The sequence below is a fragment of the Aulostomus chinensis genome, chromosome 6 (genome assembly GCF_037954235.1).
Source record: "Aulostomus chinensis isolate RoL2024-O1b breed Wild chromosome 6, RoL_Achi_v1.0, whole genome shotgun sequence".
Lineage (NCBI taxonomy): Eukaryota > Metazoa > Chordata > Actinopteri > Syngnathiformes > Aulostomidae > Aulostomus > Aulostomus chinensis.
The window spans coordinates 10,795,019-10,808,974 of NC_141325.1; the positions used below are offsets into that span (position 1 = coordinate 10,795,019).

Here is a 13,956-nt window from a genome sequence, read left to right on the forward strand (position 1 = left end):
TAGCAATGATCAAATAGTTCATGACAGATAGATTCATAAAGTTGTCACAGAAAATATGGGACTTTTACAATCAACAGACGCAGACTGTCGAGTATTTTTTTTCTGCACTTTTATTATTGTTATCAAGCAGAACCAACTGCCGTCTTAACAAATGGTTATGCAGTTTTACTGTAACAAAAGTACATAGAAAATAAACAGTATAGCCTATTTTCCACTAAAAATTCAGTGTACACCTCAGCGGGATTATGAGGAAATCGGGACACAACAACACAAACACAGTGGACAGACACTTAATGGAGTTTGTTTGTTTTTAAATAACAATTAAAATACTACCTTTAACAGTACATATAACTTGAGGCTGCAAGTCAAATACAACACAATGACTTAATTTAGTACGATACAAACCGACAACATTTGATAGCAGTGCTTCTATGTGGTTCCTCAGCTCTTGTGTTACGGAGCAGACTTGGAGTGATGGAGCATGGGGCCGATTACACAAATGATCTGCAGGCACTTCAGCAAAAAAATGCATTTGATTTTTTCCTGACTACCACTAATGCCCTTGATGAGATAATTACAAAGCGTTGTTGTTTTTGTTGTTGTTTTTTTTGGTTTTTAGAATGAAACACATTTCAGCTGTGCAGGTGTGTTTGTGTATCCAGTGTATCAGTGTTTAATATATCACATTTTACACAAGAATGCAGCAAACTTTTCATCATGAAGCAATAAATAGCTTCCTTCCACTCATGTGTTTGTATAAACAACACACAAATTTGGAAAAAAAAAAGACATTGCAGCAAATATGAAATATAGAATTGGGAAAAAAAGTTCATGTCATCTTTTTTCTTCAATATGCATTCATTTTGAGAGATAAACTGGAAAAAAAGGATAAATAATTATCACGTTAATCATTACATATGTATTTTTAGTGTCAATATCCTCACTTATTTGTTCGCCACCATAACTTTTTGTCATGACCAATACTATCCATCCATCCATCAATTTTCTGCCACTTATGCCGTAAAGAGTCATGGGGGGGCTGAAGCCTATCCCAGCTGTCTTCGAGCGAGAGGTGGGTTCACCCTGGACAGGTCACCAGTTCATTACCCACACCAAAACAATTTTCCCAGAATGCAGTGAGGTCAAGAACCTTGTACGGCAAAATATTAAGATGTCGATCTAAAGATGTTTGTAACTTTTCCCACCATTACAACCTGGTCCCCATCTAATATTGCCTATGATGAGTGGACATGACAGGACACAAGTCGCAATGGTAACGACCTGTCAATCACCCAACTGCTTTGTTATTTAGTTTAATTTGAATGGGACAATAGTTTACAAAAATAAACATCATAATGTATTGAGGAAAACATGAGCCCATTTTTTTTTATTAGGAAAATATTCATTGAGGTAAGTAAGACATGGGGGACTTCCTCTGCCTTCATTTAACAACTGCTGTAGTCGCCCCCTGCTGTCCATGAGAGAGAATGCAGCTTTAAGGCACTTCAGCATTGACTTTACTTTTCAGACCTGGAAGCTACGTCCATTACTTTATACAGTCTGTGCTTATTACACAAGACAATCTTTACCTCTTACAATGCCTCGATGTGTTAAGAGCAATAATCTGAGGGGGAACACAGTGTTATGTGTGATCACGGAGGATCATAACCCAGGCTGTAAATTCCGGTTGAATATCTTAAAGACACACAAATGTACGTACAGCTTCATACAAACTCTAATAGGGGACACTTTTGGTTTCCACAAAGATCCAGTATCAAAATATAATTTTGAATAGAAAACACTTATCCGACCTTTCAATACTACGAACAGTTTAAAACACGTATGTATGGTTTATATTTAATTTGTAATCAAATATTAGCAATCAAGTTTTAGGGGTGAATATTTCTAAGGAGTGTACACAAATGAATAAACAGATACAGCACAAACGGGAGAACAAATGAAATAAGCCTTCAAAAATAAAAAATTAATTAATTAATTAATGGGGAAAAAAAAATCCAGTGTGACAAAGGCATTTGATACCCAGCACTGGAGTGTTAGCTGCAGGACTCCCGCCCTATTTGTAGGTTCTCAGTACCTTTCACTGAACAAAATCTCTTCATTTTCTGCCACTAAATATTTACTTCATTTGTCCCCGACTGGCATTGTTCCCTCTCTTTCTCTCCTGTTTTGCACACAACAGCAGAGCTCTTCATACCTCTGTTCCACTGGACCCTCTTTGAGGACACTGCAGCACAACATTAAAAGAACCAAACATGGCTATATACTGGTCCTTGTTTTGGTCAGTGGAGCCACTGGAGGACAACTGTAGATACGCCTGTGATTAAAGAGCTACTATTTGTGTCTGGCTGAGAGTCTCCAAATAGCAGATAGAAGAGAAATGAGTGAACCTTTCTATCATGTATTCTTTACAAAAGTAAATTCTATGTAATAATTCAAAATTGGCTCATGGTAAGTTTGGGTTTATGTCAGTGTGTTTTCCTTTTGAGACAATTTACACTGAATTGTTTTCTACAGTACTGTTTTCTACCACCGGGTGGCACTCCCAGGGATGTGCAGGGGTCGCACAAGTTGCAGAGGTGATGAAGAACTGTGACGTTGATTGAAAATGATTAGGTCTGACCAAGCAGCACCTTTCCACAGATCGTATTAGACTGGCTTAATAAAGGCAATAACAGGGCAGCAGTGAAAGGGTTCAAATTCCCTATATCATAAGCCAATGTTCACACCAAGATGACTATTATTGGGATAGCGACTAAGGCTAATGTGGAAAACACAGGCGGAGGGTGATACTTCACTTCTACTTCTACTTAGTTTTGGGACTGAAGCTCACACCCGGCCAGTCATAGGTGTCCGGGAGGAAGGAGTCGTAGTTTGTGTTCCACACAGTTGCGCGTACAAAGGCGTTCTTGTCCACAGGCTCGGGGTAGCGGAACGCCATGCCTTTAGCATAGACAAACTCCACTACCTATGATAAGCCATAAAGAAGAAACAATTAAAGGGTGGAAAAAACAGAGAGAAACATGCAATACAGAAAATAAAAAAGTTAAGTAAGTCATGGATTATTTCGGCAGGAATAGTCCAAATGTGGACACACAAGCGTTAACAGGCTAATGAACAACTTGCACATTCATATGGGAGACGAGAAAAAAATATTTTCTTACCTTGACAGCCATCTGGACCGAAACCTCTCTGATGTTTGAGAGCGGAGGGTAGAGTCGACCTGCGTCCAGCTCTTGATCTGTCAGCTGATCTGCAAGAGTCTAGCAGGATAGCAGAGATGAACATCTGGGGTCTGACAGAGTAAGAATCACTACTTCCTCTGTTTGCCATTCAATCTGTTTAATATTCATAATTGCCTTCTTCAAGAAATAATTGTATGACTTTTCTTCCTTTGAGTCGTTTGAATTCATTTGCGTTATCAAGTTAATTGCAACAGAACAAAGGACATGGATGGAAAAAGGACAAAATGAGATCAGCGTTTTAAAAGCATCTCATCTGTTATGTGGGTTGAGTCCAGAAAGAAAGAGAACAGGATGTATTAAAGGTTTAAGGAGGGTTTGGATGAACACTTGCATACTAAAGAGTGTGGGACAGGGTGAGGACAAACTTCAGAAAGTTTAAAGAGAAACACTTCATGAGGACTACAAACCTTGGCAGCCTCCAAGAACACAGTGTCACTGATGTGTCGTACGCCACTCAGGATCACAGCCAGAGCCACACCTGCAACGCACACACAGACAACATCCAGCTCATCATTTTACCCACAATGCAAATAGTATGTTAATCACTTTTTCTTCTCATTACCTGGGAAGATGTAAGCATTGTTCCCTTGTCCGGGAGTGATGACACGACCATCACTTAGAGTCACTGGACCAAACGGGCTGCCACTTGCAAAAAGACACCGACCCTGGTGATAGAATAAAAACAAATGTGACGAGAGGCCAGCAGAGGGGTCTACTTGATGCTGAATTCATAATTTAGACTGTGTACATCAGTGAGTGTGTAGGCATCCTCCGCTGTGCATTCTGCTTTATTTGTTGGGTTACTCAAGGCAAAGATGATTGGACGTTCATTTAGGGCTCCCATGGTCTTGATGACATTCTGGGTGAACAGTCTTCCAGCTCCTGACACACCTGGAGGTTGGTGACAGAAACAAATGTAGCAATACAGAGCAGCAGGGAGACATAAGCTAGCCATAAACACTTCTGTGATTTCATACCGATGATAGCTGTGGGTTTGATGGTGTTGACAGCATCCAGGAAGCTTTGCACGTTGCCTGGACTGTCGTGAACAAACGCCTCCTGGTTAGCGTCTGTCTCCTGCAGTCTGCCCTGAAGACACAAACAATTACAGATGGCAGAAATAAATCAATACAGATTCATAAAAAACAATTATAAAGGATAACAAGATGGAGCCAGACAGGAAGCCAGACAGACCAACTGTATATTACAGTCTTTAACATAAGAATCACTCACACTGACCTTTACTAGTAAACCGTGTTTGTCGTACATCCAGATCTTTTTTCTTGCTTCAGCCTGCGTCATCCCCGTCTCCATCATGGCCATGACAATCAGGTTAGCAATACCAAGAGCAGCCTATGAAAGAGACAACTAACACGGTCAACATCTAGTTTTGTTGTTGTTGTTTGTTTTGTTTTTTTACAGCAAATGTCCCCAGATTCATCACTAATGTTTCAGGAAACTGGTATACAAACTTCAAACTATGGGTTGTCTACTGGTGGTATCGTCTGCTGTCAGTAGAGGGCAGTATGACTGTAATTAGTATTTTGGTATGGAAGCTTTTCACAGCCCATATTGGCAGAAAGAAGAAGAAAATTTAAAAAATAGAGAACAAGGATTTTATGATTAATGGAGAAATGTTAGCATACCTCTCCAGCTCCAAGGAAGAGTACCCGGTGTTCGGTGATGGGTTTGCCGATGGCTCTCTGAGCTGCTAACAGACCAGCTAAAGCTACTGATGCAGTGCCTGAAACATGCAAAAACATATCTGACTATGAATTTTGTGCATTGATGCTAACAGAATAACCATCATCTATTATTTAGTGATGATCCCTTGATTTTCACTACATGAAAATCACATAACAAATAAACCAGATATTAGTTATATATGCACTTTGATTTTTTAACAGTAATTATTCTGATGAAATCTCAACTAACTGCAGTTCCTTGACCTAAAAGGGGTCCGTATATAATATTGTATTATCTTGTGGCAGCATTACAAGTTTAAAAGTCACAACATGTTTCTGTCATGGATTATTATTTAATGGGAAAACACAAGAACCTTGGATATCATCATTGAAGGTGCAGTACTTCTCCCTGTACTTCCTGAGGAAGCGGAAAGCATTGTGATTGCCAAAATCTTCAAATTGGATCAGAGTGTCCTGTCCATATTTGTCCACCACAGCTTCCATGAACTCATCGATGAGGTCATCGTAAGCTTGAGAGCGGTCTCGTTTCTGGTACAGACCCATGTACAATGGATCTTTGAGGAGATTCTGTGGGAGATGCAATGATCTTCAGCATTTTTAAAAACATATTTAACCGTATAAATATAAAAATATATGCTTCTTACCTCATTGTTTGTACCAACATCTATCACCACAGGCAGACATCTCTCAGGTCTGATGCCGGCACAGGCGGTGTACAAGCAGAGCTTTCCGACAGGGATTCCCATGCCATAAACGCCCAGATCTCCTAAGCCTAGAATACGTTCTCCATCAGTAACCACTACTGCCTAGAGAGAAGAACATGGACAATAAGTCCATTAGTCAGGAACGTTACAGATTACTAACTTTAAAACTCAAAGTTGGGAAACTAAATTCAGCTGTCCGAAAAGTTGCATACTATCGGTGCATTCATCTGTGATTTGATTTAACTCTTAAATCCTCAGTCTATGGAGGGCCTGAGGAGTCTCTTGCATTCAGGTACTCACTGCTACATTCGTCTCTGGCCAGTTGTCAAGGATAGAGCGGATGTGTCCCTTGTCCAGAATGGAGATGAACAAGCCTCTGGTGAGAGAAAAGCCATAGTTAAAAATGATGGAAGTGGAATAGTTTGCTTAGGGAACCTGCAGTTAGATTTGAAAGAACTTGTCAGTGCTCTCAGGTGGGAAACCTTAAGTGTTTCCAAAATATCTCAAACGAAGTTTTCTTCAAGATTCCTTGACTACAGTTTTTTTATGAGATATGAGCCAACATGCAGTATCCAACAATACTGAAATATCTCCAGTACAGTGTAATTTATGGATGATTTTCTCTTGTATTGGTTTATCCAAATATTAAAAATAAAAATTGGACACAATTGAACTTTTAATATATACAAATGTAAAAGAGATGATAATGGATATTTGGATAAACCATCACAAGGAAATGTCAACAGCTGCAGACCAACCTCCAGAGATAGCAAGAAAATATTTTGGACAGAATCATCAAATTCCTCACTTGGGTCTTCTGAAGATGTGTCCATACTGTGTGCAGGCCAGGCCGACAGTGGGAGTGTAGACTATAGGCATCAGCTCATCAATGTCTTCCATCAACACTCGATAGAAGAGCCTCTCATTTCTTTCCTGGATGCCCATCAGGTAGATGTACCTGGAAGAAAAGCCAGGAAAACAATGGAAATCAAAGGGAGTCAAGTAAGAGTGTAGAGAAGAAAACTACGCGAGGTTCATTTTTTAACTTAAAGTTATCACTCTGCCTGGATACAAATAAAAGCTTACTTTTCTAGGGGATCAGTCATTTTCTTCAGATTATTCTGGAAGCGCATGGCCTGAAGGTCCTGTGTTTCCACTTTAGGAGGCAACAGACCGTGTATACCCAACATCTGTCGCTCCTGTAAAGAAAAGGCCATTCCCTGGAGAAACACACACACACACACACACGACACGCAGACAGAAAAGATTAGTGGGAGGGGACAGACAGGAGGGAGGCATGAGTCAAGTCACCGCACAGAGAGATGCTGAGTGGGGTTTAAAGTGCTGCTCAGACCTTTAAAAGGCAAACTTCAACATGCCAGTTAGTGCTGAGGCACCAGTTAAAGCTATTGCTGGAGATGGTCAATTTTTCTGAGCTTTAAAAGAAACATTGTCAGTTTCAACATAACTAACAAATATTGCTGTAGTGATGGCAAAATTTCCTACAAATGAGGGATATAATAAAGTGATAAAAAATATGACATTCTACTACCAAAACGTCCAGTCAAACATCACTTCTGCAACAAGCACTTACATATCAAGTAAAGCAAACATATAAACCCATTCTAATGTTAGTCTTAACAGTACTAGTTTCAATGCTTAATTCTAAATATTCATTAAAAAGAGAAAGGGTGTCAAACTCCATCCATCTATCCATCTATCTTCTTCTGCTTGTCCTGTTGGGTGTCAAACTCATTCCACATATTTGTCTAAATTGAATAATAATTAAAAAAAAAAAACACCCACAAATAAAAATGTTTGAGTCAAATCTTAAATGTTCGTCTCACAAAGCGCATATTGTGTTCTATGCAGGTAATATTGAGGGTTATGTTTAGTATATCATGATTCTAGAATTCAGTTGCTGTAAACATGTAAAAGGTTCAAAGTCTTGTACTTGGGATTTTTCCCTGCATTCAATTTCATTTTACGAATTACTGTACTTAATGGTAGAATTTAAGCAATAAAACAAAAAGCCAGAGTCGTGCAGTATTGTCACTCGTGGATGGATTTCATTAACTGTGAGCCTGTGAGAGCTGCTGAAAGTGATTGAGAGAGAAGAAATGGGCGGTACGAGAGGGGAGTTGCCATTAAGAAGCCAATACGGAACAACTCGAGGCAGAAACACCCCGTCTGTGTGTGTGTGTGTGTGTGGGGGGGGGTTCACATGTGTCTGCATGCGTGTATGTGGGACCAACTGAAAGCCGTGCCAACTGGCTGGGGCTGGGGGGTGATAAAAGCTTGGAGGCTCCCCTTGAAAAATGCTGAGTAATGCTGATGGAGCGTTTCACTTCACTGGGCTCTGGAGCTCAATTCCTCTCGATGAATTGCAACATGCTGCACCTGCTTTTTTGTTCAGTCTTCCTTCTAATAACTTTTTTTTTTTCAAAAGATTAGGAGGAAAAGTAGACGTGATTTATCAATTAGACTTTAAAAAATTTAAAGTGCTGTACTTGTAAGCTGAATGTTCCTTTTCAATAGCAATTAAAAACAAATGATCACTGTCCGCTCTCATTTTCTCACTCCGGCATATTTTTAAGTGGTTTTCATGCCAGCTTACATTTATTCACTAATTCATTATAGTAATTCAAAATATTCAGCAATTTTCGAAGTGCTACTGATAAAGGGCCTTTCGCTAACACATACTGATCCTTTTCAGTCACCCAGAGCTATCAATGATTGGTTAGCAATGACTGCTACGCAAGGAGCACACGCTTGTGATTGGTTAGCATGACTGTCTTGTCACGCACACGGAAAACCCCGGGGAAGATGCGCCACGCAAGGAGAGCAGGAGCAGATTCGTTTTAGGCAGACACATGACATAGCTGTTTCATTTCATTCTTTGGTTTACTCTCAGGAGTGTTAGGTAAATCCTAATCAAAATACATTTCAGCTTCAGTCATGATGATGCATGTCACATTTATTCTGGCCAAGATAGTTGCGCCATGGGCAGCCGACATGCAGTTGATTTTCAGTTCTTAAATGTCAAGTATAACTCAGTGATTCTTGATGCAGCAGAAATGACAGAGTTTAACTATAAATACAACCAGGAGAAGCTTGATTGGATGAGTTTCCTTACTAGATGACTAACAATTAAAACGCAAGAAGAACCACTGTTTAGCCGACTGGGAAAAGTTTATATGTAGGTTGCTTGTCTATATTTAGCCCAACACATAGTCAAGTCTAAATAGAGCGTAACCTGCGTAGACTGAGATCAGGTCTCTTCAGGCATCTCCAGCCCTACATTACAAATGTCTACAAAAATTCACAGCGTAAATGAGAGAAGGTCAAGGGGCATGAAGAGTGTGATGAAACAATCTTTTACAGGTATTGAACAACCTTTTAAGAGCAAATACTTTTGTCATGTTGTTGACGTCACTTTGCAGTCGTGACACCCGTGTCTGCTGTGGTTACAGGTGAATGACTACAGGTGAGTGGCCGTGTGCCGCTTTAAACACAGAGACAGTTCCAGTTATTCTATATGAAAACTATAATCCTTTAAAAAGAGATAAAAAAAGGAAAATAAAACAAATTCAGTTAATATTTAAAAGATGCATGAAATGTAAATGCTGCCACAATGTTTTCACAGTGCAATAGTGAACACGCTGAATTTCAAAAAGAATCTCGTGCAAGCGGAATATTTGGTCATTATCAAAAAGTTTCTCATGATACTTCGGATCAGTGGGAAATCCAAAAGACTGAACTGATGACTTCCTACTTCCTGTTGAGCTTGTAGATAAACTGCTACCGCTACTGCTGCAGGAACTGATGATGTCCTGCTTGCAGGGATTTAGAAAAGCAATGACCACTCCTCATCAAATGGCTCCTGACCTTTGTAGGTAAATTTAAATGTTCTTTGGTGAGCTGCAGCTAAGCAGCTTATTAACAGTCTAGCCTGCATGCTGTCATTAACAGCGCGCTTTTGTCCGGTGAACTTTTGTTGTTTGGTGGCTCGTTCTTCAAGTCAATGTGTGCGTCTTCATGTTTGTGAGTCTGTTAAGAAAGGCAGCTGATGTAAGTTGTTCAGACGATGGAGCTCATCATGTGTTGTGTAGCAGGCTGCTGGTACAGTCGTTTTAGGCTGAATTTGATTTGCTGCATTGAAATATCTCCTGCTCTTACACAAACAAGAGGCAAAAGCACATTTTTGTGAATAAATGCAAAGCTAGGAAGAGCTTGGGTCTGTCATATCAGGACCCGGCCTCAGCTATTCTTACCCTGGGATATAAACAGAAATACCATCACCTCTGAGGAGATGAAGTGAGAAGGATTAACTTAGGGCCTCAAAATGGGAGAAGACAATTATTCTAATTTTTTATTGAGGTTGACATGAGATGGTTTATAATTTCATATATAGATAATAAACAATCACATACAATTCTTTTCCACCATGAAAAAAGCTCATTAACCTACTTAAGATGTAACTGGCATCTATCTATAACAAATAGACTATGAGGCATGTTTATAAAGGCACCATCTGCTAAACCATAATGTCTCAAATGTTTGCACACACTCACACACACACACACACACACACACACACACACACACACACACACACACACAAATATAGATGTTTACTTACTTTATTGGTGCGAGGATTGAGCATGAGGGGTTTGCCCTTCTCTTTGGTGTGGGCCCATCTGCAAGCAGAGACACAAGGCCTCAAGGAAAAGGTTGTCCTAATCCTGGACAACATGGTGGACAGTCACTGGTGTGGAGGGAGCACCGGCGGAGAGCTGGAAAGCGACTGGAAGAAAAGTCGGCAGCCAGGGTTTATCACACAAATACGGTTTTCTTTCGGTTGCTTTTTGGAATTTAAAGAGATTACAATATTATCCCTTTCACAGTGCTTTGAGGATAGACATGTCTTTGATAGATGAAATAATCCCACCTCAGTGTTACAGTTTATTAATGAACACCGGCAGCCCACTGATACACGCTCCTCTGTGGAGCTTACAAACGTGCTTGGAGTCAGTTGCACACTCAAAGATTAGAGCTGGTGACAGCAGTGTTGGCCATTAATCTGGATCCGAGTGATTTGGTGCGTGATTTGAAAAACAAAGCCTTGGAAGATTGTCATAATCCTTACTGCAATGAACTCCACATGAAGAAATGCAACAAAACTAAATCACTGTAACATCAGATGATAAACTGGGAAGACGGGAAAGATAGCCAGATGGCCTGTCTCGTAGGTTGGGGGCATAACTGTGAGCTAACAATCATAGCTATCGTGTGGTATTTAAGGTATCCGCATTTGTTGAGCAAACCTGAGGGAAAATTAGTCTAAACGGTACAGTACTGAACCATGATGTCACCCAGATCAACCATCATTACTGCAAACTCACTTTGCCCAGCCGATGCCGTTTGTGGCCTGGAAAAGTATCCTCATTGTATGTGGTATGTCATGCATGTGACCTCTGGTTCACTGGGGCAACATGGCAGGGGAGCCAGTGCATCTGATATTATTCAATCAGTCGTGCAGTTCCTGTGGCAAGTTTCTACAAAAGACCGAAGGTAAATGCTGACTTCTTGTTTTTAAATTACTTGATTCACTGTTCGTACCGATGGAATAAAAAAAAAATCCTTATGCTGCATTCAAAGACGACACTACCAGAAGGTGACTCCTGTGTTCTCAGCAGCCAACAGTGCTGGACCTCGCAGACTTCCCTAAATTGTTCCTCTTGACGGGTGAAAAGGATTTGACCCACAGGAAATGCAACTGGACCTGTAAGCAATTTTTGTGGGGAACAGAGCAGGATTTCATTCAGTTCCTATTTTAGTTCCTTGTAGTTTTTGGCTGAACTCTAAAAGCGGTGTTGCAATTCATTTCATGACATACAGGGGCGACTCTGCTCAACGGCACATACGAAAGGACAGAAAGACTCACGGTACTGCAACCACCCATTATTTTCTGATCAGTTCATCTTCTGATTATTCTTGAGTACGTAATGAATTACACGTCATTTCATAAACTTTGATGAAAGAACAGGAAAACAAACTCTCTGATCTCTGAATGATTTCAGTCAGGAACATCATGCTGCTATGGTCTAACGATAAGAGAACCATGCCTCAGCCAATTTATTTGACAAACTCAACAACATTATCTGCTCTGATTTTATGACCTCTCTCATTCCTCAAGACATCCAGTTGCTTATCAACACAAAACTACAGGATATCGTAAATGGAGGTATCAAAAATAGCATTAACCAAGACTTCTTCTCTTTAATGATCATATTTAGAAGAGAAACTGTGGTCTGATGATCATGTGCTTCTGCCTTGGACCACAATGTCTTAATAGCAATCACAAGCCAAGCCAGCTGGTTGAGTCCTGGTTTTTACACACATGTCCAGGAAGCATCGCCTCCAAAGTACTTGTAAATGTTCACAATATCCAGAATTATTTAAGGCTTTTTTTTCCCACCCTTTCTATTTAATCCTAGCCTTCTATCAGTGAGTTGCTCTAATCAAAAGGGCCCGCAGAGATTTTGTGTAATTGTTTGTTCAGTGTTACTAGTGCCTGCCAAGAAGCAAGGTAATTTTGGCACAGACGATTGTTGTAACAAGTAGAACTCAAGCAGCAGCTGAACGCAGCCAGACAATGAAAATTAGAAAAACATCCATCCAATAAAGTCGCTATCAACAGCGCACATAATAACTGCATGGCTGCAAGCAAAAACACAAACAGGAAACCACACCTCAACATTTCCTCAGGGCTGATAGAAATGATGGCCAACTTGCTAACGCGATACACTTTAATCAAAACATTACTACGCTCCTTCTGCTCATCACCTGCCTGAAGTGAGACCTGCATAATTTAGTCTGAGGGATGTTAAATAAAAAAAGATAAAGCAACCATGCACAGCAGGGTTTATATAATGCAAAATCTTTAAAAATTTAATACAAAAATATCATTGTTAATCACTACTTATGCTTCATTAATTCAAAAAAATAAATGATTTTTAGATTACTGAGTCTGGAAAATTTGATCAATGATCCAAAAGCGACTGAATTGAATGAACATAATGGCATAAAGTGATTACAAAAGTTTCAAACAGGAAATTGCCTCATTTAAAGAGAATCAGCACGTCTGTGGACAGAGGGTGTGGTTGTTGGTTTATTGCATTTGGAGACTTTGCACACACATATATTGAACACTTTTATGGTCTTAGAGTTAAATTTATCATGATTAAAGAATAAAGACAGACTGTCCTACAATTTCCACCATGTGAGATTAGTATGTTCACCTCACAGACCGTTAATAACAGTTACTACATTCCTAGTTTATAATTCAGTGTGACACACTGTCTGATTCATCTTGTTTAATGGCAATGTCCAGCAACTGACTCACAAAGGTCTCTCTGTGGATGGAGCTCAACTATAATCACCAGGCTGCATTGTTTCAGTTTCATGAATTTAAAACAATGTTTTGTTTTGTTTTTTACTCATCAGTATGTAAAAAAATATAGTTTATATATATAACATCTTTGGTAGCTAGTATATATATAACATCTTTGGTAGCTATTCATTTGAGCATCCCCTCTGGTTATCCAGTAATAACATAGAAGGAAACAACCAACCTCTGGTCAGTAGTGATTTGATGTTCACATTAATGTTTAACTTTATCTTTTCAAGTGTACGAAAGATTTATACTCTCCCGATTCTTTCGACAAGTGAAAGAAAAAGATATAATCTGAACGCTCCATGGTAAAATGTACCCATTAGATTGAATGGATAGGCAGGAACAAGCTAGTTAGCTTAACGGTATGTCACGCACAGCCACAAACAGCAGCTATTAACGACTACAAATCTTTTAGCTTAGACCATAAACACGTAGTTCTTTAAGCATTTGATTTAGCAAAATTGTGAACCAGGTAAAATCCTACAATTTCTACAACGGTCTGATGAAGTGACAGCACGCAGCACTCGGATATCCCCACTCCTCACTTCTAGCTTGAGACGGAAGTTCTTGAATGACACAGACTTTCCACATTAGAGAATAAAGACTTACTTACCTACTTTCGAGGACTATAATAATGCGGGTTCCATACGTCGCATAGGTTTGGCTTACTGTCAATAAATCATATTTATGTTCAGGCCGTGCAACTGTTGCGGTACTGCCGCTCTGCCTGTCTCTTTACAGCCGCTACAGATGCAGTAAAAGCGAGATGGGTCACACGCAGTGCAGCAGAAGAACTCCGGCGCTCAGCCAATCACAGCCCGGGG

At 39.8% G+C, this 13,956-nt stretch overlaps 1 protein-coding gene across 1 annotated transcript; it reads right to left on the reverse strand.

Annotated features, from left to right (window-relative positions):
- Positions 1 to 121: 121 nt before the first annotated feature.
- me2 (malic enzyme 2, NAD(+)-dependent, mitochondrial) lies at positions 122 to 13,897 on the reverse strand. The gene is made up of 15 exons (XM_086206403.1): positions 13,746 to 13,897; positions 10,316 to 10,480; positions 6,760 to 6,893; positions 6,482 to 6,631; positions 5,974 to 6,049; positions 5,614 to 5,775; positions 5,323 to 5,536; positions 4,910 to 5,007; positions 4,503 to 4,616; positions 4,241 to 4,352; positions 4,012 to 4,154; positions 3,826 to 3,928; positions 3,671 to 3,741; positions 3,183 to 3,281; positions 122 to 2,986 (listed from the first exon to the last, which is right to left on the reverse strand). The coding sequence occupies exons 2-15, from the start codon at positions 10,427 to 10,429 to the stop codon at positions 2,825 to 2,827; spliced, it is 1,752 nt and encodes a 583-aa protein (XP_086062529.1). The 5' UTR covers positions 10,430 to 10,480; positions 13,746 to 13,897; the 3' UTR covers positions 122 to 2,824.
- Between the last annotated feature and the right edge of the window lie 59 nt (positions 13,898 to 13,956).